We start from the raw sequence: 23,662 nt of genomic DNA on the forward strand, positions 1-23,662 counted from the left end.
GCATTATTACAATGGATCCGCAAAAAAAACGGATGCCATAGGGGACATCATCAGTTTTTTTCACGGATCCGCAATTTGAGGACCGCAAAACACATACGGTCGTGTGCATGTAGCCTTAGGGTCCATTCACAAGCCTATTCACTTGAATGGGTCCGCAAATCCGGAGATGCGGAATGGTGCGGAACGGAAGCACGGAACGGAACCCTACGGAAGCACTATGGAGTGCTTCCGTGGGGTTTTGTCCCGTACTTCCGTTCCGCAAAAAGATAGAAAATGTCCTATCTTTTTGCGGAACGGCCAGATCGCGGACCCATTAAAGTGAATGGGTCACGATCCACTGCGGCTGCCCCACGGACTTCGCACGGGGTGCATACGTTCATGTGCAGGGGGCCTTAAGGTGCAAAACCCTAGGGCTGATGCACATGACCGTAATTATTTTGCAGTGCGCAAAACACGGATTCGAAAAAAAAAAACTGATGACATCCGTGTGACGTCCCTGTTACATCCGGTTTTTTTTTTGTGGATCCAAAACGGACAAGAATAGGACATGTTCTATTTTTCTGCGGAACAGGCTTGCAGACATACGGATACAAAATGCACACAGTCATTTCCGTTTTTTTGCGGGCTTATTGAAATTAATTGTTCCGCATACGGGCCATAAAAAAAACAAAAAAAAACGGAATGGACACGGACAAAATATACATTTGTGTGCATGAGCCCAAGGGAATGTTTTTTTCTGCTGTATGTTCTCTGGTTGCCTTAGTGAGCCATGTGGCCAAACTACACGCGTGCTACCACAAATTGGCACAGTCTTGAGATACGGTTATCGTCCATGTGTTTTTTACATGTGAAACACAATTCCTTAAAGGGGTTTTCCAATAGTTTTTTTCACTGATGACCTCTTCTCTACATAGCTTACCAGTATCTGACTGGTGGATGTCCAACATCCAGAACCTCCGCCGATCAGCTGTTTGGCGCTCGAAGTGGCGCCGCAGCCTTCTCTAAGCTTCTCCTAGGCCAATGACGACACGTTCATCGGTCACATGGCCTAGGCGCAGCTCAGCCCCATAGAAGTGAACGGGGCTGAGCGCGATACCAAGCACAACCGCTATACTATGTACGGCCCTGTGCTTGGTGAGCACGGAGAAGACCGAGGAGTACAGCCTTCTCAAACAGCTGATCGGTGGGGGTCCCGGATGTTAGACCCCCACGAATCAGATATTGATGACCACAGGATAAAAAAAAATCTCAGAAAACACCTTTAACGTGTTTCACTTGTGGAAAGTGGATGCCCAATAACCGCATTGCAAAAACTGTGACAAGCTACGTGTTTTTTGCCCGGGATGCCACCACGGCATGTGGACCCGCCCTATAGAACCGTTCCAACTCCTATGCTATACAACCCTTATCCGAAAAATGAGAAAACGGCAGTGATGTGTGAACAGAACCATACAAATCTCCATCACCTGATCAGTTCACTGCACCACGCTGACCGGCTTCAGAAGTTAGGACTTTACATACCACATCTCCGGGCCCCCTACAAGGGTCTATGTGCCCGTACGTATCGTCTGTACCCAGGAACGCACTTACACGAGGCGACATGAAATGTAATGATGCCCCATACGCTGCTTCCTCTACACCGACACCTTCATCCATAATTCACATTCTGACACAGCGAATGAGCGGAGTCCCATTACAACACACACCTTTCTGCTATATACATTGTAGCAGAGCTGAAATAGCTCAGATGTCATAAAAGGGCTAAACCAAGTGACAAACTCAGCTCTGCTATATCCGTTGTTTCACTTTTTCTCCATATCCTGTTCAGATTGAAGCCTCGCAGTGAGCGTGTGCCAGACACAGAAATGACGGACCCCGCTGTGAGAGCGATCACCCCCGTCAAACTTCAGCCGCACTTCCAAACTCTCCCCAGCGGCACGTCAATGTCAGGTCAGCCTCCGTATGCAGCTGTGCATTCGTAAAGGGCGCACTTACCTCCGGGAAGCCTTCATTTAATATATCCTGCAGATTTCCCCGGGACAGATAGGCGATCATCGTCCGCGGCGGCAATGGACTGTCTCTTGGGCTTAATCCCTCCGCAGTTTGCAGGGGGTCCGGGCTGTTTCCATGCACAAAGAATTAGTAGCCATGGGGGATAACGCTGGTCCTCTCCGCCTGTTCATCTGAGACCAGAAGCAAAGCTGCAGGGAGGGAGGGGTGAGGGGGGGAGATGCAGAGGGGCACTGAGCATGCTCAGGACGGATCTCCTACCAGCGTGTGCGCTGTCAGCCCTGACATCACTCAGACGAGCAGCACTTTATAGGAGGGAGACACAGGAAGAAGTAACAGAAAACAGATGCAAAGCTCTGTAAAAGCGGACTGCTGCGACTGCTAGGACCCAGCAGAGCCAAACCAAGGCAGCTGTATATGGGACACGCCGCATACCCCCCCCTAAATCAGACACATGGGCATATTCATCACATATACTGTCAGCCGTATTCACGCAGACGTCACTCAGCGGATCCCCGACATCTAAAGGTCAATTTAGATTTCTATGGTGATCCAAGTTCAGTTCTGTAGAACCGTAAGAGAAGTTCAGGTACCGCAGCCCTAAGGCCTCTTGCACACGACCGTATGGCTTTTTCAGTATTTTGCAGTCCGCTAAAAACGGATCCGCAAAAAATACAGATGCCGCCCGTGTGCCTTCCGCAATTTGCGGAACGGAACAGGAGGCCCATTTTAGAAATATCTATTCTTGTCCGCAAAATAAACAAGAATAGGACAGGCCTCGTCATTTTTTGCGGGGCCACGGAACGGAGTAACGGATGCAGACAGCACACAGAGTGCTGTCCGCATCTTTTGCGGAACCATTGAAATGAATGGTTCCGTATACGGAATCAAAATACGGGCCGTATACGGAACGCAAAAAAAAAACGTTCGTGTGCATGAGCCCTAACACAGACACCGTACAGCCAGGGACACACGTGACGGAAAATACAGCGAAAAAAAATAATCCCCTGCGGTTTTTTACTGCGTTTCCGCAGCAAAAAAACTGCACAAAAAAAAAAACCAACAAAATTGCCCAAAATAAAAAGCAGATTTCACCCTCTCCAATGAGAAAGGGGAAATCCGCCATAAAAGTCCTCGGTATAAATTGACCTGCGGCAGATTTCAAAACCGTCATACCGCAGCTGTTCTCCTGCGTTTTTTTACGCAGCATGTGGATGAGAATTCTGAAATTCCCATCCACTTTGTGAATACTGTACAACGCTGCGGATTTGCCTCATGAAAATCCGCGATGGCAAATGCATAGCTAGTTACGCGCGGCCCCGGTGTAGGGGGGTACCTGCGCATGATGCGGATTAGGTCTCATGCACACGGCTGTACATGTTTTGCAGTCTGCAAATAGTGGATCCGCCAAAACACGGACGCGCAACAAAATCTACACATGATTTGGTGTGGGGTTTTTTCTGCTGCAAATTTTCTTCTGCAGCATTTCATGCACCTGCGGATGTCCCCCTGGGGACTGAAAATACAGCGGAAAAGTCTGCTGCGGAAATAACTGTAGATTTCACCCTCTTCATTCTAAGGGGTGAGATCTGCAAAATATCCGACGTATTTCTGATCTGCCCTGCAGGTCAATTTACACAGCATTTTTTTACGCAGTGGGATCATGCGCAGGACCGTATGTTTTTGAGGTCCGCAAAACACGGATCCGCAAAAAAAAAAAAAAAACAGGTGACATTTGTGTTGCATCCGTTTTTTTTTTTTTTTTTTGTGGATCCGCAAAAAGGACAAGAACAGGACATCTTCTAATTTTTTTGTGGAACGGACATGCAGACACGGAATGCATGCGGAGTCATTTTCAGTTAAAATTAAAGTGAAAAAAAAAACAGAAAAGGAAAAAAAATAAGTTTGTGTGCATGAGCCCTAAGATTTCTTAAAATGTCCCCCACTTTGCTGGTACGGTACAAGCCACAACGGCAATCTTACAGCATTTCAGTCACGTGCGTACAAACTCTTAAAGGGAACCTGTCACCGGGATTTTGGGTATAGAGCTGAGGACATGGGTTGCTAGATGGCCGCTAGCACATCCGCAATATCCAGTCCCCATAGCTCTGTGTGCTTTTATTGTGTAAAAAAAAACGATTTTAAACATATGCAAATTAACCTGAGATGAGTCCTGTATGTGAGATAAGTCAGGGACAGGACTCATCTCAGGTTAATTTGCATATGTATCAAATCAGTTTTTTTACACAATAAAAGCACACAGAGCTATGGGGACTGGATATTGCGGATGTGCTAGCAGCCATCTAACCACCCATGTCCTCAGCTCTATAAACAAAATCCAGGTTCCCTTTAAGGTGGCCATACAGATTAGGTGAATGGCGGTGGGAGCAGCTGACCAATGAAGGTGTATGGCGGCCGAACTTTCACTGATGGAAGATGTTGGGGGAAAGAAAGATCAGACACTTAGATTTCAACATGCCCAATCCTCTTCTTTTAAAGGGTAATTTTTAAAGAGGTTGGCCCATCTAGGACACGGATGGCATATCGCTAGGATATCATCTGGGTCCCACTCCTATCTCCAGAATGGGTCCTCCGAAGTGAACAGAGGAGTGTGACCACCCTCTGTTCACCGCTATGGGAGCGCCAAAAATAGCTGAGCAAGCGCTCTCCGCTATTTCTAGCAGTGAATGGAGAGGTTGTTGCACTTGTGCGGTGCACTCTCCATTTGCCGCTATGGGACTTCCAAAAACAGCCGAGTGTGCTTGCTGGTCTTTTTCTGAACTCCCATAGTGATTAATGGAGAGAAGGTGGCACACGCACAGTATGCTCTCCTTACTTCAGAGGTGTGACCCGCGCCTATCCTAGGGATATGCCATCATGGTCTAGGGAGTAAGAGGTGTCTGGCAGCGGCTTAAGCCTGTATTACGCCTGCCGATTTCTCGTATGAATGCTCGTTACGGTCAGGCAATCCAAATCTTGTGAAATGCCATTCCGGAATGTGGGAAAGTTGGGTGTCCACCTATGTAGCAGCCGTAAGTGCAGCCATATTGGTTATGACCCAGAATGAAGATAGGACCAAGGGACAGCTGGAGAAAGGGAAGTGAAGATGATGGGTGTGCTTTTTATATTTCAAGGGGAAATAAGCGTGTGATAACATGGTTCTGAGAACTGGAGATGTGGGAGATAAAGTAGTAGTCATCATCCGGGCAGATATGTCCTGAAACAGCTGATAACTGAGATAAACAGGCTGTATTTGGTCATAGACATAGCTGTTCACCAGAGTCATCACTTGAAGCTCTTGGTCCCCAATGCAGATTCAGTACCAGGACCGCCACCTACCATGTGCCCCCTCAAGCACCAGGGTGGGAATGCTACCTCCGCACCCACCATAGCTATCGACGGCTCCAGTCAGCAGCCCATGGGACGCATCCTGTTGTTCCTATGGAGGGAGGGTAATAACTTCTAGGAACATCTGGGCTACTCTTTTCTAGGAGGTTAAATCCATTTGCCCCCACATGGAAACTTGAGACGCGGGTGAGCTATATGTGTACATAAACCTGAAGGAATGCCTCAGTCCTCGTGCTGGGACTTTCCTGGAGTCGGCAAACAAGTCTTTCCACCAGAAGACAAGAGTAAGAGGAGGACCTGAAGCTGTAAGAACTTACTGTAGATGTGGCAGGTTCCTTATTACACTAATGTCAGGTATTAACTATTAATCATTTGATGCCAGATCAATAAAAAATACTGGAACAGCTAAAAAATATGGGTCACGTCGGCAGGTCCTGAAAATCTGGTATGAAAGCCATGTAGAACTGGTTGACCCGTTAAGTCCACATGAGAGGGGGGTACATTAGTTTGGACCTCTCTGGTCCCTCTCTGCATCTCTATGAGAGATAAGCTCTATTGTTATCTTCTGTCAAATTGTTTTAAGACAATTTCTAGTTACGTAAATCTGTTTCTGGGAAAGCTGGGTGACAACCAGGCTGGCTGACATTACGAATCCCAAGGGCTGGTCACCTAACTTTCCTAGAGTCCTGAACTGATATGCTATGTACTCATGGCACTGGACTAGCAAATCTCGGTGATGACCCTGGATGTAACTACCAGGACAGCAGGTATAGCAGCTGCTATCGGGCCCAGTAACTAAGGGGGCCAATTCAAGTTTAGTTGCGCCCCTGTTATGTGGATTATCCCCCTTCTCACTGAGTTATTATCCTTGCACTGTGACATCACTGAGTAGGTTATCCTTGCAGAGTGACATCACTGAGTAGGTTATCCTTGCACTGTGACATCACTGAGTAGGTTATGCTTGCAGAGTGACATCACTGAGTAGGTTATCCTTGCACTGTGACATCACTGAGAAGGTTATCCTTGCACTGTGACATCACTGAGTAGGTTCCTTGCAGAGTGACATCACTGAGATGGTTATCCTTGCACTGTGACATCACTGAGTAGGTTCCTTGCAGAGTGACATCACTGAGTAGGTTATTCTTGCAGAGTGACATCACTGAGTAGGTTATCCTTGCAGAGTGACATCACTGAGATGGTTATCCTTGCAGAGTGACATCACTGAGTAGATTATCCTTGCGCTGTGACATCACTGAGTAGGTTATTCTTGCAGAGTGACACCACTGAGTAGGTTATCCTTGCAGAGTGACATCACTGAGATGGTTATCCTTGCAGAGTGACATCACTGAGTAGATTATCCTTGCGCTGTGACATCACTGAGTAGGTTATCCTTGCACTGTGACATCACTGAGTAGGTTATCCTTGCAGAGTGACATCGCTGAGATGGTTATCCTTGCACAGTGACATCACTGAGAAGCTTATCCTTGCACTGTGATATCACTGAGTAGGCTACCCTGGCACTGCCACATCACTGAGAAGGTTATCGTTGCGCTATGATATCACGGAGTAGATTATCTTTACACTGTGACATCACTGAGTACATTATCCTGGCACTGTGACATCACAAAGCAGATTTTCCTTGCCCCATGACATCGCTAACTATCCTTGCACTGTGACATCACTTAGTAAACTATCCTTGCACGGTTTATTATTTGTGACCTGTGACATTACTGCGAATGTGATTTCTCTGTTTTAACCTCACTGAGTGGATTAGATCTATGCTGTGACATCACTGTGTGCATCATCCCTGTAATGTGACGTCACTGAGCATTAACCCTCTGCAGTAAGGAAAGATACATGGCACAGAATGCAATTATAAGCTTTATTTGAATCATAAGCTTTTCATGTTCTGACGTTGCTGTAGAAGGTGGTTGTTCGTCAAACCCTCCGGAATTGTAATATCATGTAATTCCAAGAAACAGAAAAATACCCCAAAAATACTTTTTTCTATATCCACAGATTTCCAAGAGAAAAATATCTGTAACCTGCTGTACTGAAAGAGCAAATTGCTCTGTAAATACCCTATCAATTAACCTGTACTTTCTAGAACATTAGCGATTATGGCATTTAGAGGAATTATGTAGGTTTACTGAATTTCAAGCAATTAATATACCAGCCCGTGAACACGTCATCGTCAAGCAAACACTATAAACTGCGCTCAGGAGCTGCCAAGGGAAATAGGAAAAGCTGCACAAGAGGCATAAAAGTAATATTAAAAAAGGAGTAAAATGAGTTTAATTCAGCATAAAAGGGTCTTGGTAGATGCCAGATTACCAAATACTCTGCATTACTGGACTTGTTGAATAGTATATGAAAACAGTCCAAATAAAATGCTAAAAAGAAAAAAAAATGCCACCATCGTTTTTAACCACAGGAGTCTGGAGTTTTTAAACATTGTCCAGAAAGGGATAATGAAAGATTTCAGCTCTGAAGCCTGCAGAATTGTCAATGTAGCTCTTAAAGGGGTTGTTTGGCCTCGGAGCCGACAACCTCCATCGTCCAGACCTGTGCTACTGAACATAAAAAAGGAGACTTACCGTATTTTTCGACCCATAAGACACATCCCCCCCCCAAAAAAAAGTGGGGGGAAAATGCCCCTGTGCCTTATGGGGCGAATACTAATGAGCCATTTCCATTATGGAAGCGCTCATTAGTACCGGAGGACCAGGAAGCGGTGAAGGCTCTGTACTCACCGCTTCCTGGTCCTCAGCTGTCGGCTGTGCTGTCTGCGCACAGCGTGAGTGCGCTCTGTGATCTCACGATGTGCGCAGCCTTCACAGCACAGCCGGCGGCAAAATGAAGAGGATCGCGCTGTGGGTGAGGAGCGGCGGCGTCCAGGAGCAGGAAAGGTAAGTGTTTTTTTATTTTGTGATCTGAGGCAGATGGGGCTGAAATATCACTGCTGGGGGCTGATATATGACTGGGAGCTGCTTATAAATGGCTGGGGGCTGCTTATAAATGGCTGGGGGCTGCTTATAAATGGCCGGGGGCTGCTTATAAATGGCCGGGGGCTGCTTATAAATGGCCGGGGGCTGCTTATAAATGGCTGGGGGCTGCTTATAAATGGCTGGGGGCTGATTATACATGGCTGGGGGCTGCTTATAAATGGCTGGGGGCTGCTTATAAATGGCTGGGGGCTGCTTATAAATGGCTGGGTGCTGCTTATTCATGACCGGGGGCTGCTTATAAATGGCCGGGGGCTGCTTATAAATGTCCGGGGGCTGCTTAGAAATGGCCGGGGGCTGCTTAGAAATGGCCGGGGGCTGCTTAGAAATGGCTGGGGGCTGCTTATTCATGACCGGGGGCTGCTTATACATGGCCGGGGGCTGCTTATACATGGCCTGGGGCTGCTTATACATGGCCGGGGGCTGCTTATACATGGCCGGGGGCTGATTATACATGGCCGCGGGCTGCTTATACATGGCCGGGGGCTGCTTATACATGGCCGGGGGCTGCTTATACATGGCTGGGGGCTGATATGAGGCATGGGGGTCTCATATGAGGTCTTATTGAGGGTCTTTATATTGGGGTCTGATCTGAAGTCTTATTAACTTTGGGGATCTGATTGGGGCTGTCAGCTGAGGTCTGATTAATATTGGGGGTCTGATTGGGGCTGTCAGATGAGGTCTGATTAATATTAGGGGTCTGATTGCTGATCTGAGGTCTAATAAAAAATATTTTTTTCTTATTGTCCTCCTCTAAAACCTAGGTGTGTCTTATGGGCCGGTGCGTCTTATAGGATGAAAATGACGGTACCTGCCCATGTACTTCCCACTGCTCCGTTCCTGACCGCTTCCTGATCCTTGCAGGACAAGGAAGAGGCTGGGACCGGTGACTGTTGTGGCTGATCACAGGCCTCTGCGGTCACATCGGATTGAACTGTACCTCACAGGACCAAGAAGCAGCCAGGAACGGAGCAGCAGCAGGACTGCTGGGGTACTGTGGGCAAGTGAGTCTATTTTTTTTATGCTCAGGTGCACAGGTCCGGATGATAGAGGCTGTCGGTTGGATGGCCGGACAAGCCCTTTACCTATACTACATGTAACATGAAATCAGTACTATCAAATCATTGTTTCGGGAAAGTTTGGCTCTTTTTAGTGGATATATATATATATCTCAAAGAGAAACGACAACCTGATATAAGCGTGTGAACAGAACCAAACACATTTTTTTACGCTCATGATCTATAACCTTATAATTAGCCCTATACCTGAGCAGGACGCGGATGTTCCCACGCCAGTCTGGCCGGCACGCTCCTGCATTATTGAACATTTACAAGCACTGAGCTGGGCGTATCTCCATGACAGATCAAAGGGATCAGAGAGACTACATCCACTTAGTAAAGGCCTGAATCTCCTCGTCACGTTGCTCTGCCTGCTGCTCTTCTCCCAGCAGCTCACTAAGTGCTCCGTTTTGTAGAGCTACATACCATATTCTAAATGTAACGTCCATGTTCTTATCAATAAACCGCCATGACAGATAGATGCTCATTTCTGTCCGCTTATCATAGCACATGGGCAACTTGTTATTGGACACATGAAAATAGGCTGATCACAGGTTGTCCTGATGCTGGAAACTCCAGCCGTAATCCTGAGAAAACCTGTCAACAACCCCTCAATCCTCCTGCAGCACTCCCAGAGGGCAAAAAAAGTATTGCATGCTGGCTATTGAAATTAAAAGGTTTTTCTATTAGGGGGGGTACTATCTCTCCTTAGTGAGAGAGCGCCTTAAAAAGCGCGAGGAGACTTATAGGCCAAGGAGAGATAGTACCCCCCTAACCCTGACAGGCCTCTCACCCAGCAAGCCAGTACTCTCTGCTCTGCACCAATCACCCCGACACAGCTGTCTGCAGATGAGGTGCTGGCTTATTTAATATCCAAGTCATGTCTCAAGGCTTAGTTAAAGAGCTGAACATTGACTTATAGGATAGCTGCCTTATATCTGGTGGCATTAGAGGCAGAGCTCATTTGCATCCCTTTCCTCCAAGGTTTTCTATGCAATGCACAGTCCTGTTGTGTCCTCCCATAGACAATCTTTTTAGTTACTTTCCACTCCGGCTAACAGATGGGGGTCCAGAGTCCGAGATTCTAAATCATCAATCCAATCTAAAGGGGTTGCCCCACCATAACAGCTTATCACCTATCCAAAAGTATGTGATCATTTGAGGTCCACTGAGTGAAAGGAGCGATGGTCACACATGCACGCTGAGCTCCATTCATCTCTATGAAGTGCTGGGGATAGCTGATGGCTCTACTTGGCTTCTCTTCAGCAATCCCATAGAGTTGAATGGAGTAGCAGTGCACAGGCTTCACCTTCGGTCCATTCACTCCAGGGGCTCAGGTAACAAGGGTCCCAGTGGTAAGACACCCACGGACAGACAGACCGATAACATTGGCAGGACTGACTCTTGGCTTGGAGTACTTACATATGTTGATGGAGGAACGTTTGAAGTCGGAGTCCCCATAATTTTCTCAACAGAGGCTGTGAGTTCGCAACTAGTCCTAGAACATAAAGAAAACATAGGCCACATGTTACATACGTGTCTCAAAAACATCAGTACTTGTTAATGCTGGCGGGGGGTGGGGCAGTAGGGGTTTGGGTGGCGATTAATAAACCTTAGGATGTAAACTACATTTAGCCAAGGATGCTGAAAGGAACAATCATACTGATACAGCGTCACACGCAATTTACACAAGGAAGGTTTCCATTACAAATCATGGCTCATGCACATGGGATTCTGGTCCACTGGACAGGAGATGAATGCCAGATCCACAGGGGATGATCCCGATCTCCCCGCTACAAGTTGTGTCAATGACATGGCGAACAAGCATGAATCTTGCCGCTTTACTCAAAGTCTAGGAGAAGGCCGAGCTCCTTGTCAGTGATGTAAACCTTGAATGGAGCGGGAGGCTCAACCATTACTCCTTCTAGCAGCTGGAAGGAATGGACCATTGGACTCCCCTGTTCTGATAATCAGTGGGGGCCCCAGTGTTGTACCCCTCATCTATCCCCTATGCAGCATATATATAACCTAAGGCTTCCACAGAGATGCAGGAACCTTCTACCGATTTCATATGGAGCCTTAAAATGTTTTTTTTCCCTATCTGATTTCATATGAACCTGCAAAAAAAGAAGGTATTCTGAATTAAAAGCAGTGGAGAAGATTTCCGAACACACAAGGTCTTACATAGACGGCTTCTTTAGTACAGGACCATGCAGGCTCCTGTATGAGCCCTAATGCATCCAGGAAGGTGGACTTGCCACCATTCTTCTTGGTGCTCAGGTCAACTGTCCCGGTGAGGGCCGAATCCATTTAGCACTTATTGATGGTGTCCAAGGGTTTGTGCTCTCGGCCCCTGATCCAGCAGGACCAAAGAGGCTAAGCGTCTTGGACATTATGAGCAAACGTAGAAGGTCCGACCACCTCACGCCACAAGGCTAAGGAACCAAATCTGACAAGTGCATTCACAATAAAGAGGATAAATAAGAAACCCTGTACCAAAGACGTCATCCTTTGTAGGCCAGTGGTCTCATAAATGGACATGAGTCCATCCCTCCCCCACTGCTCATCAATCTTTGTGAACAGAGGCCAAACTATGGGGTCAGCAGACAAAAAGAATATGCTGGCCATCAGAAGGCTGAAGGGGGTGTTAGTGAGGGGTGGGCTGCTTCAGGATTTCACCCTGACTTCACTTGACGTCTTCATGAAGTTCTTTGCCATGTTAAATCTTCATGATCAATCTATTTAGGTCAGATGAGGGGCAGCAAGTTCACCGCGATATTCAAGAGGTCAAATCATGTTCCAAACCAGTAGCTTGATTAAAAAGTTGCTGACAACCATTAGGACGCACTGTGACACAAGATATGTGGACCTTGCTGGGGTCACCAGGATCCACAAACAGAAAATAATGTCCATGAGCGGTTTATAAAGCAGAAGGGCGTCCTCCACATGCTCACAGAGGGTTAAACTCAGTGGTGCTACAGAGGTTTTTCTATCTTATGATGAGGCTACACCATGACTTTATGACCTCTAGGATCCCAGCTGCTCCTGAGAATGAAGGAGATGTATGCACTGATTTAGTACTGTGCCCACATCTTGCCCTGCACAGCGGCATTCCTGGTGTTCCCTTCTCTGCCAATGTGTGGTGAGGGCACTGTGCAGGTCAACAAACTGTGGAGGTGGCACAGTGGCACTCTATTCCCCTCACAAAATGTCCCAGAGGTCAGACCAACCTTGATCATAAATTGAGAGCATATCCAAACAATAAGATGAGAACACCCCTTTAAGAGCCCACACATCAGATATTGGGAGGCTGTATACTGTATATGGCATCCAGCTGAAAAATACATCAGGGAGGAGCATTGCGAGGAGAGCCCTACAGGTCTGCTGGCTAAGAACTAGCAATCCACAATGTCTTGCTAATGTCCTTTTCAGTTGGATGCCAGGCACAGTATAAAGTCTCCAAAAGCTGCTTCTGCATGTTGTATAGAGGAAGCTCTTAGCACACACCAGTTTCATCATTCAGGCTAGAATACCATATGCGCCAAAGCCAGAAGTGGATCCAGCAGGAAGGAGAAGTCCTTTCTTTATAGTTCCCATGCCTTTTATATTCACTCCTGGTTTTAGAGCACATGCTCATGGCCGCTCCATTAATTTCTATGGGAATTCCGGTAATAGCCGAGCGCACGTGCAACCGGCCGTTCCGTTTTTTTCAAGGGCTGCAGGGGGTACTAGGCCCCCCGTTATCGTGATCGGTGGGGGTCCCAGCAGAAGGATAGGACATAACTTCAACCAACCGGAATACCTCTTTAAGTTCATATTTGGCAACTCTTGAGGAAAACCGGGGAACTTCCAAGACCCTCTGAAGAGCATGAACTTTGACCATATGTGGCACTTGGATGCCCTAGAACCACAAACATTGCATTGAGGGAGCAGGGTGTGTTGCAAAAAGAATGTAGGCTATTATCAAAAGAGGCGTCAACTAAAACGGGGGCACGTCAATGCCCGGATCTCTCCTGTTAAAAGTTGGCAAACGGATTGTCGGCGGTAAGGCTATCTGACGTGTATGGGGGTGTCCTACTCATCTGTCAGGGGAAAGAAGTTTCCAGCATGTCCGACGCCTTTGTTCTCAGGGGAGATAAGATGTTGCCAGAGGTGTTCGCCAGTGACTTACGCACCGCTCCCTACTCAGAACGTATGTGTATAGGGGGCTCAGGAAGACGGCTATTGAAAGCACAAGGACACCATAAACATGTTGTCCACCTTCGGGGGGCCTTTCGGCCTGACTCCCCCATGCTTACTTACCTGCTCCCCGCTGCTGGGTTCTGGCTCCTTTGGTCGCCTGCTGAGGCTACTTTTGGGTAGCGTACTTCTTGGTGAGCGATCACTGCCTGCTAGACATGCCTCTATGACGCCCTTAAAGACATTTTGCCGAGTTGCCAGAGAGGGGGCAGATCATTAGCTTGAGAGAAGCGGGATGGTAATTTAGACCTAGCATGAGCAGCTCCCATCCAGAGGTGGTACCTTCATTACATACCGCTGTCTCTGCTCAGCGCTTAACATAAGGAAATTTGGTGTCCTGCCACTGACAGCCAGCCACCGTCCACAGACTGGAACCGTATCGTCTTTGCTGTGGAGTGACACGCTGCCCCATCTGCTGGTGCGATGATCTGGGTGGCCATCGTATATGACAGTCGGTCACCCCTACCAGTGATATGGGGGACACAGCTCAGCGATATGTGAAGGACATCCTGCGACCACATGTGTTCCTCTCGTGGCAGGGCTTCCAAATGGCATTTTTCAGTAGGATAATGTTCACCCACATACTCAGCAAGGGTTTCCCAGGAATGTCTCCTCCAGATTACAACACTTCCATGGCTGCCCGGTCACCAGATGGATTGCCAGTCGAACATTTATGGGACCAGCTGGGATGCCAGCTTCAGCAACCTACGAGTGTGCAGGATCTACAGGCCAGGCTGTAACATCTGTGGGCGAATGTGCTGCAGGATACCATACATGTAGGTCTCCATGACCAACCGTATCTCATCTTGTATCCAATACAAGTACAGGTCTTTGTGCACACACCTGGCACCTGGATATATATTTGTTACACTGTTGCCAGATATTGCCCCTTGTTTCCAATGTGATTATTATACAGCATCCATTATCCAGACAGCCAGAGCCAATGGGAAGGCAGCAGCATGCAGGCGCACAGCACTCACCTTATGGCGGGGTCCCATGCCTGGAGGGCACACAGATGGAGAAGCTGGCCGACCGCTGCCACAAGTCTGGAAAAGTGCTTGATAACAGGCGCATCCTCTCCCAGGGCTGCGGCGTGCTGCCGTTACTATAGCAACCAATACACTGGCCACGATAGAGGCGTGGCCATCAACATGCGCGAAGCCTATGGGAAATCTGCGCCGCCCGCACCGCCCTCTATTTTTGTCCCCGCCCCTAGTACCTTATTGGCGAAAGGAGTAATGGGGCGGGACTAGGAGTCGTCGTGTGATTGGCAGAGAGCATTAAGCGCGATGATTGACGGCCACGTAGGATGGCGACTTGTTTGTGTGACGGCTGGTGCTTGACGAGACACCCGGCGACGTCACATTGTGTGTTATTACATTGTGGGATGTCTCACACATAACGTGTTGCACATTTTTCGCCCCAAAAAGCTAGAAGCTAAGTGCAAGGCAATGCAGAACTAGGAAACGCGCTGTGTGGGCTTTTTCCCTCACATTTTGGTGCGTTTTTATGTGTTGGTCACGTGGCTGGGTTTACACTTTATTTTTATTTTTAAATTCATGCATTTTTTTCTACAAGCTTTTTTATGGCTTTTTTTTATATATATATTTTTTTATACATGTGCGGCAGAGGGCGCGAAGGTGTTAGGACTCTGTTCACGGCTTTGGTTTTTAACCCTTTCAGTACTGAGCCACTTTTCACCTTAAAAAGGGTTATCCCACCTTAGACAATGGGGGCATATCGCTGGGATATGCCCCCATGGTCTGATAGGTGCGGGTCCCACCTCCAGGACCCGCACCTACAAGGAGAACGGAGCCGGGGAGAGTTGTGGCTGGAGGACCCCGGGTGTACCAGGGTCCGTCCACCACCAAGCGCAGCTCCCCGCCTCTCCCATTGAAGTGAATGGGAGCACACCGCGCATGCAGAAATGAATGGAGGGCGGCTGCGCATGCGCAGTGCACCCTCCTCAACTTTCTCTGCTCCGTTCTCCTTGTAGGTGCAGGTACCAGAGGTGGGACTCACACCTATCAGACAATGGGGGGCATATCCTAGCGATATGCCCCCATTGTCTCAGATGGGAATACCCCTTTAAATCCCAGGTGGATTTTTGCAAATCTGACATGCGTCATTTTATGGTAATAACTTTGGAACGCTTTTACTTATCCAAGCCTTTCTGAGATTGTTTTCTCGTGACACATTGTACTTCATGACAGTCATAAATTTGAGTCAATATACTTCGCCTTTATTTCTGAAAAAATCCCAAATTTACCAAAAATTTGGAAAAATTCACAATTTTTCTAAATTAGAATTTCTCTACTTTTAAGTCAGATAGTAATACCTTAAAATACCTAAAATAGTTATCAGTCAACATTCCCCATATGTCTGCTTCATGTTGGCATCATTTTATAAATGTCATTTTATTTTTTTAGGACGTTAGAAGGCTTCAAATTTTAGAAGCAATTTTTCACATTTTCACCAAAATTTCCAAAACCATTTTTTTAAGCACCAATTCAGTTATAAAGTGATTTTGAGGGGCTTATGTAATGGAATCCCCCATAATTGACCCCATTTTAGAAACTACACCGCTCAAATTATTCAAAACTGATATTGTTAACCCTCAATGTGTTCCACAAGAATGAAATGAAAATGGAGGTTCAATTTTAAAATTTCAAGTGACCCCATTCCGGAAACTAGACCCCTCAAGGAGTATTTCAAGGTGTGTAGTGAGCACTTTGACCCATCAGGCATTTCACAGAATTAGGAAATACTTGGCTGCGAAAATGAAAAATTACAATTTTTTCCAGAAAAAGTTGCTTTACACCCACATTTTTCACTTTCACAAGGGGTAACAGGACAAAATGCACCCCACATTTTGTTACCCATTTCCCCCTGAATACGGCCACACCTCATATGTGCTCAAAAACTGATTTTTGAGTGCATGCCAAGGTTTAAAAGGGAAGGAGCACCAGAGAGCTTTTGGAGGACAGATTTTTCAGCATTGGCTTTTTGGACCTATGTCGCATATAAAGACACCCTGAGGTACCCCTACAGTGGAAACCCCCAAAAAGTAACCCCATTCTGGAAACTAGACCCCTCAAGGAGTATTTCAAGGTGTGTAGTGAGCACTTTGACCCATCAGGCGTTTCACAGAATTAGGAAATTTTAGGTGCCATGTCGCATGTTAAAAAAATTCCTGAGGTCCCCAGAAATTAAAAACCCCAAGAAGTAACCCCATTTTGGAAAGAGCACCCCCGTACGAACATTTTAAGTGGTGGAAAAGGGCACCTTTGACCAAACAGATGTCTCACAGAAATTAATATGTAGTGGTTGGTGAAAAGCTCTGTGGACAAAATCAGATATAAGGTGGCAAAATTACAGGGTACATCAAGGATGAAATTATTCCATGGAGGAGTGATAAATTCTGAAACAATCTTTGATGCACAGGCCAGGTTTTTCAGGGCAGGTTTCGCAATGGTGAATGGTGTCTTTCCTTATCCCCCTTTTGGAACAACCCTGCATCTTTTTTTGGTCCTTCCCGTTCTCGCTGTTTGGGGGACTTCACCAGGGAAATGTTGCCCTGGTACAACTCGGGCACGGAAACTTACAGAAGTACTGGGAACCCCCAGAACCCTCCTGCTGCATTTACTGGGGTCCAACCTTGGGGTCTAGTGTATGGTGTTGTGGGGTTCTGGGAAATAAATTGCTAGGCGTATAAATGTGTTTGGGTTACCATCAAACTTATAAAATCTTCAGAGAAAGATTCTGTGAAGCCCGAACAATCTATCAGAATTCCTGAGCTGCAAACTCATTAATTTGGGGCTGATAATCCTCAGGGGGTGGGGTCCATATGGGGTCACTCCCCTGCTACCCTGGGGCACCTTCTAGAGGGTCCCTTATCACCGGATGATGATGATGATGAGGGGGTAGACGAGTAGAGGAAAGTGGCATCCTCTTCTCCCTCACTGGCCGACTCAGTATCAGAGGCAAGATACATGTATGCCTCTTCAGCTGAGTATACTCGTTGGGACGGACGGGCCATTTTTATTTTATTGGGGTTAGGGGTGCACCGAAATTCCGGCAGCCGAAAATATCGGCCGAAAATGCACCTAATCCACTTCGGCCGATATTGTTACATATCGGCCGAAAATATGGGGTGTGGGATTTGTCACCCACCATCTGCGGGCGGGCGCCGGGCGGGCGGTTTACTTTGTCACTGCATCTTTATTTTACCTTACAATCGTGAGGCTCCAGTAACTAACAACTCTGCAGGCAGAGCGGAGGCCGGCGTAACGTCACTTACTCACGTGACGCGCCTGCTCCGCCCACTTTATGAATGAAGGAGGCGGAGCAGGTGCGTCACGTGAGTAAGTGACGTTACGCCGCCCTCCGCTCTGCCTGCAGAGTTGTTACTGGAGCGTCACGATTGTAAGGTAAAAATGCAGTGAGTGATGCTGTGAGCAGCAGGGCCGGGGCTGTTATGGGCAGGGGGATCGGTCTATGGCACTGTTAGGGGGAAAGGGATCTGTGCACTGTTATGCCCATAACAGTGCACATATCCCCTTTCCATAACAGTGCACAGATCCCCCTTTCCATAACAGAGCCACCCACAGATCCCCCTCTCCATAACAGCGCCACCCACAGATCCCCCTCTCCATAACAGCGCCACCCACAGATCCCCCTCTCCATAACAGCGCCACCCACAGATCCCCCTCTCCATAACAGCGCCACCCACAGATCCCCCTCTCCATAACAGCGCCACCCACAGATCCCCCTCTCCATAACAGAGCCACCCACAGATCCCCCTCTCCATAACAGCACCACCCACAGATGAATTTCATTCATGAAAAAGAATTATTAATAAAATCATTAAAAAAAAAGTTATTTTAAAGTATTTGGGCAAAAAGGCAGTTTCGGTTTCGGTTTTCGGTCAAGGGCATCCTGAAGTTTCGGTTTCGGACCAGAATTTTCATTTCGGTGCACCCCTAATTGGGGTGTAACATGTGAAATATGTAAAACTTTATTTAGTGTGGGGTGTGTATGAGGTGCTTTCACACGTGAAGTGGCTTGTAATAAATTGGAAATTAAATTTAGGAGAAAAAAAGGGAGAAAAATGTGCAAAAAAAAATGTTTTTTTCTGCACAAAAAAAGAAGAAACTGTGAAAAATGAGCAGACGCGATCAGTAATGGACACTATTCGGTGCTCAGTGGTTTCAAAATGCACGCACGCAGATGGTGCGTTCGTGCAAAATGCTAAACTGACACTAACTGAAATTGATTTATGTACAGTCCTGATGAAAAGTTTATGACCACTTGAAAAATGGCAAAAAATCCTATTTAGCATGGCTGGATCTTAACAAGATTCCAAGTAGAGCTTCAACATGCAACAAGAAGAAATGATAGTGAGACAAAACATTTTTTGAGCATTCAATTTAATGAAAACAACGAATAAACTGAAACAGGCTGTTTTTCAGCTGATCAAAAGTTTAGGACCACACCTCCAAAAAACACGAAACCCCCCCAAAACAGAAATCCAACTTCCAAACATGAACTCAGTAATTAGTAGCTCCGCAGTTATTGTTGATCACTTCAAAAATTTGTTTCGGCATGCTTGATGCAAGCGTTTCCATGAGGTGAGTGGGAACATTTCTCTGAGTGGTGAAGACGGCTGCACGAAGGCCATCTACTGTCTGGAACTGTTGTCCATTTTTGTAAACTTCCCTTGCAATCCATCCCCAAAGGTTCTCAATTGGATTTAGATCAGGGGAACACGCAGGATGGGCCAAAAGAGTGATGTTATTCTCCTGGAAAAAGTCCCTTGTCCTGCGGGCATTGTGTACTGTAGCGTTGTCCTGTTGAAAAACCCAGTCGTTACCACACAGACGAGGGCCCTCAGTCATGAGGAATGCTCTCTGCAACATCTGGACATAGCCAGCGGCCGTTTGACGCCCCTGCACTTCCTGAAGCTTCATTGTTCCACTGAAGGAAAAAGCACCCCAGACCATTATTGCACCCCCTCCACTGTGGCACGTAGAAAACATCTCAGGTGGGATCTGCTTGTCATGCCAGTAACGTTGGAAACCATCAGGACCATCAAGGTTAAATTTTTTCTCATCAGAGAATAAAACTTTCTTCCACCTTTGAATGTCCCATGTTTGGTGCTCTCTTGCAAAGTCCAAACGAGCAGTTCTGTGGCGTTCAAGGAGACGAGGTCTTTGAAGACGTTTTTTGTTTTTGAAGCCCTTGAGTCTCAGATGCCGTATGATGGTTATGGGGCTGCAGTCAGCACCAGTAAGGGCCTTAATTTGGGTCGAGGATCGTCCAGTGTCTTGACGGACAGCCAATTGGATCCTCCGGCTCAGTGCTGAAGAAATTTTTTGGGGTCTTCCACTTGACTTTTTTGTCCCATAACCCTCAGGATCATTTAAGAAAATCCAAATGACTGTCTTACTGCGTCCCACCTCAGCAGCGATGGTGCGCTGTGAGAGACCCTGCTTATGCAGTTCAACAACCCGACCACGTTCAAAAAGGGAGAGTTTTTTTGCCTTTGCCATCACAACGTGTGACTACCTGACAGAAAATGACAATGAATCCACATCTTTGCACAGATTTGGCCTTTTAAAGGCATGTGGTCCTAAAATTTGGATCAGCTGAAAAACAGCCTGTTTCAGTTTAATCGTTATTTTCAATTAATTGAATGCTCAAAAAATGTTTTCTCTCACTCTCATTTCTTCTTGTTGCATGTTGAAGCTCTACTTGGAACCTTGTTAAGATCCAACAATGTAAAATATGATTTTTTGCCATTTTTCAAGTGGTCTTAAACTTTTGATCAGGTCTTTATAACTACCTACCTACCACTAACTGCAGGTCTTTTTTCACAGAAAAAAAATGTTAAAAAAAAAAAACCACAAAAATGTACAGATGCAAATGAGCAAACTAGTTATCGGTGCTCTGCAGCACGCACTCACGCACGCACACAAATCGTGCGTGCGTGCCAAAACTGTAGTATAAAAATTCACTACAGTGGTTAAAAAGTGAACACTGGCTAAAAATTTTACATTATATATATATATATAACTATAGAGCTCTATATATATCTATATAAACCCCTAACTAGACTTTATTCTTTTTTAACCAGAAATAAAGAAAAAATGGAAAAAAAAAAAAACACAAAAAATAATTCCCAGGTGCTGATCCGGCAGGTATGTACTGACCAGCACTTGACGGTCACAGCTCGCACGCAAAAAAGTTGTGCAGAGCTGGAAAATTGTAAAAAAAAAATATAAAAAAATAAAGCGCACGGACCAAATGGCGTCCGTAAAAAAAAAGGATATGGGGGATGGAGCGGGGGCAGGAAGGAACAGGGACGGAGGGTGGTTTAGGGATCTGGAACTGCTGCAAATGGAAAAAAAAAAAAATCACTGTAGCAGTTCCAGATGTTCTTTTAATTTTCTTTCTTCTTCTTTCAGCAGGTAGAAACGCAGGAAAAGCGCAGTGGTGTGGAACCACAAATCCCAGCAGGTCAGATACAGCACAGAGGGGCACAGGTCCACTCTCCATGCAGTCACCAGCTAGAATGGCTGCATGCAGGGAGGATCTGCCCTTTCCTGTGCAGCTGCAGCGCTGCCATTGGCTGGAGCGTTGTTACAGTCAATAGCAGCACTGGCAGGGGACGCCAAACACTGATGTCCCCTGCCTGACCCGGGGGGGGGCGGTGCTGACAAGTTCAGCACCAGTCACCCCTGTACAAACCCTGTTCCACCCCCCTGCAGCTTCCTGGATGAATGAATCATCCGGAGCTGCGATTGGCCGGTCTGCAGAAATCGTCCAATCACAGCGATCGATGCTGCAGGGTGGGGGGGGGGGGCGTAAAAACCTCCCTCTGCCCCTCCGGAAGATGGCTGCCAAGCGATTTCGCTCAGGGATCGGGTGAACACGCTGGTATTTTGAACCCGGTTTCCAGCGCCGTACAGCTACGGCGCTGGTATCCTACGGGTTAAAGTATAAATAACACCTTCTGTTTTCATCTGTTTTTGTTTTTCACTGGACAGAACAGTATAGCGATCTTTTCAGACACCGGCTGGCGGTCTTATCACATCAGGAAATGCCCAAGTGGAGTCAACAGGGTCATTAACTGTTCAGACTGTTTTTTTTTTACTCGCATTTTTTTTTGCTACAGATGTTAGCTGAAGTTCTATGGGAAATATCAAAGTAGGACACACAAGCATTTTTTTTTTCCTCTTTACTGGCGTTCTTGTCTTTCTGGCTTCTTAAAAAAAAAAAAAAAAACGCAGACTCCTTTTCTGCAGGGGAAAAACACCATGAATAAAACGCTAGTGGTAAGAATACATGGTGTATAAAAAATTAAAAATTAAAAATTAAAAAAAAAAAAAGTGGTAAAAAATGCAGATGACAAAAAACAACTCCAAGCGGTGTTTTAACCCCTTCCTGACTGCCCAACGTAAAATTATGCAGTTGGATATTTAAATACATAGCTGTTTTAAATAGCAGGCATCCGGGGCTAATGTATGCAATCGCCATTAGCGGTGATCCCACACATTTAACCCCTTAGATGCCGTGGTCAAATGTGACTACCGCATCTAGGAGCTCAAAAACCCGGACGTGCAACCACCTTATTAAAAGGGAACCGGTCACCTCTACTATGCTGCCCTCGCTAAAGGCCAGCGCTGTGAGAGAGATGAGTCCGATGAGACTTATGGCCCCGCCCTCTCTGCCTCCTGCCTATGACTGGCAGGTTTCTTTCAGGCGGTAGGGGAGGGCGTGGCCACAAGTCTCATCTGACTCATCTCTCTCGCAGCACTGGCAAGCACTTAGAGGCTCAATAAAAGTACGGAATACTAGCCCAGATGAACTCCGCAGGTCTGTCACTGTACTTTGCTGCCATCTGCTGGTGATTTAAACATAAAAAAGCCCATGTGGTTAGGGCAGTGTGAACCTGCTGACAAATAAGATCAGACATGTTTGTGGATGAAGTTTGGAATAAATTTACAATGACAATTTAGGAAAGATATTTAATGAACACATACGTAACATTACATGACAGATATCATGCCCCGATTCCCCATCACTAGCATTCTAGTGATACCAGTACCTTGTAAGTCACATACAGAGACTATACTTCCACATGGTCAGTCCATACTGCCTCCAAAATGTGATGTCAGGGGGGCAACCAGTATACCAAACATGACCAATCCGACTGCGGGGTACTACATCACAGTACCCCACCGACTGCACCCTAATGTAAATGGCGGTCTTTGCTCTTCGATAAAGTGCGGTTTACACTGAGATTAATAATTGAGGAACGAAAGTTTATTAGAAAATTCAAAGGATCAAAAAAAAAAAAAAAACATAGTAACCTTGAATTAATAGATATGGAGCTGGGCAGATACCGCGGTGACGCTCACACTGAACTAGTGCAGAAAGATTTGTACCAAATGCAGAACTGGCAACAGGAGACCTGGTCAATGCCTTAACTAGTTCTGCTACTCACATTATGTCTGAAGACATTGCAATTGGTCAATGATCTAGTAAGGTTACAAGATATTAAAGGGGTTGTTCCACAAAAAATATTCTACATTTTTCAAATGAATGTCTGAATCTGAATACTTTTCTTATTGCATGTGATTAAAAATCTAGTATAGCAACTGAGTTATTCAGTAAACTGTATAGCGCCACCTGCTGTTTCTTCTTTTCCTCATCTCTCTGTCCACCTCACAGAGGTGGTCACACATGCTCAGTTCCATCCTTTAACTGCCACTAGCCATATCTTCTATTAGAAGCTGTAACAGTTACAGGGCTTGCCCCTGAGCCGTCAGCTTGATATAAATCTAGCAGAGCAATGAATGGAGAGATCTCTGGGTCCATGTGAGGTACAGGGCTGGTTCTAGCTTTCTTAGAAAGAGATTTTCATGTACTATATGATGTCTGGTTTTTACTTTTTACATTAATCATGGGATAACCCTGTTACGTAGGTTGCCCCCATTA

General features: G+C 46.3%; 1 protein-coding gene across 3 annotated transcripts in view; it reads right to left on the reverse strand.

Annotated features, from left to right (window-relative positions):
* Window positions 1-14,724, reverse strand: part of DIXDC1 (DIX domain containing 1) — a 123,208-nt gene extending 108,484 nt beyond the window's left edge. For 2 of the 3 annotated variants that reach the window (XM_040426367.1, XM_040426351.1), the window contains exon 1: window positions 1,996-2,189. In XM_040426367.1, the coding sequence (XP_040282301.1) occupies window positions 1,996-2,055 (60 nt within the window). In that variant the 5' untranslated portion in view covers window positions 2,056-2,189. Of the gene's footprint in view, window positions 1-1,995; window positions 2,190-10,843; window positions 10,920-14,640 lie in introns of those variants that run through there. The other variant, XM_040426360.1, reaches the window with a different exon arrangement.
* Window positions 14,725-23,662: the final 8,938 nt, after the last annotated feature.

This window comes from Bufo bufo, chromosome 1, assembly GCF_905171765.1.
Source record: "Bufo bufo chromosome 1, aBufBuf1.1, whole genome shotgun sequence".
In the NCBI taxonomy this organism is placed as follows: domain Eukaryota; kingdom Metazoa; phylum Chordata; class Amphibia; order Anura; family Bufonidae; genus Bufo; species Bufo bufo.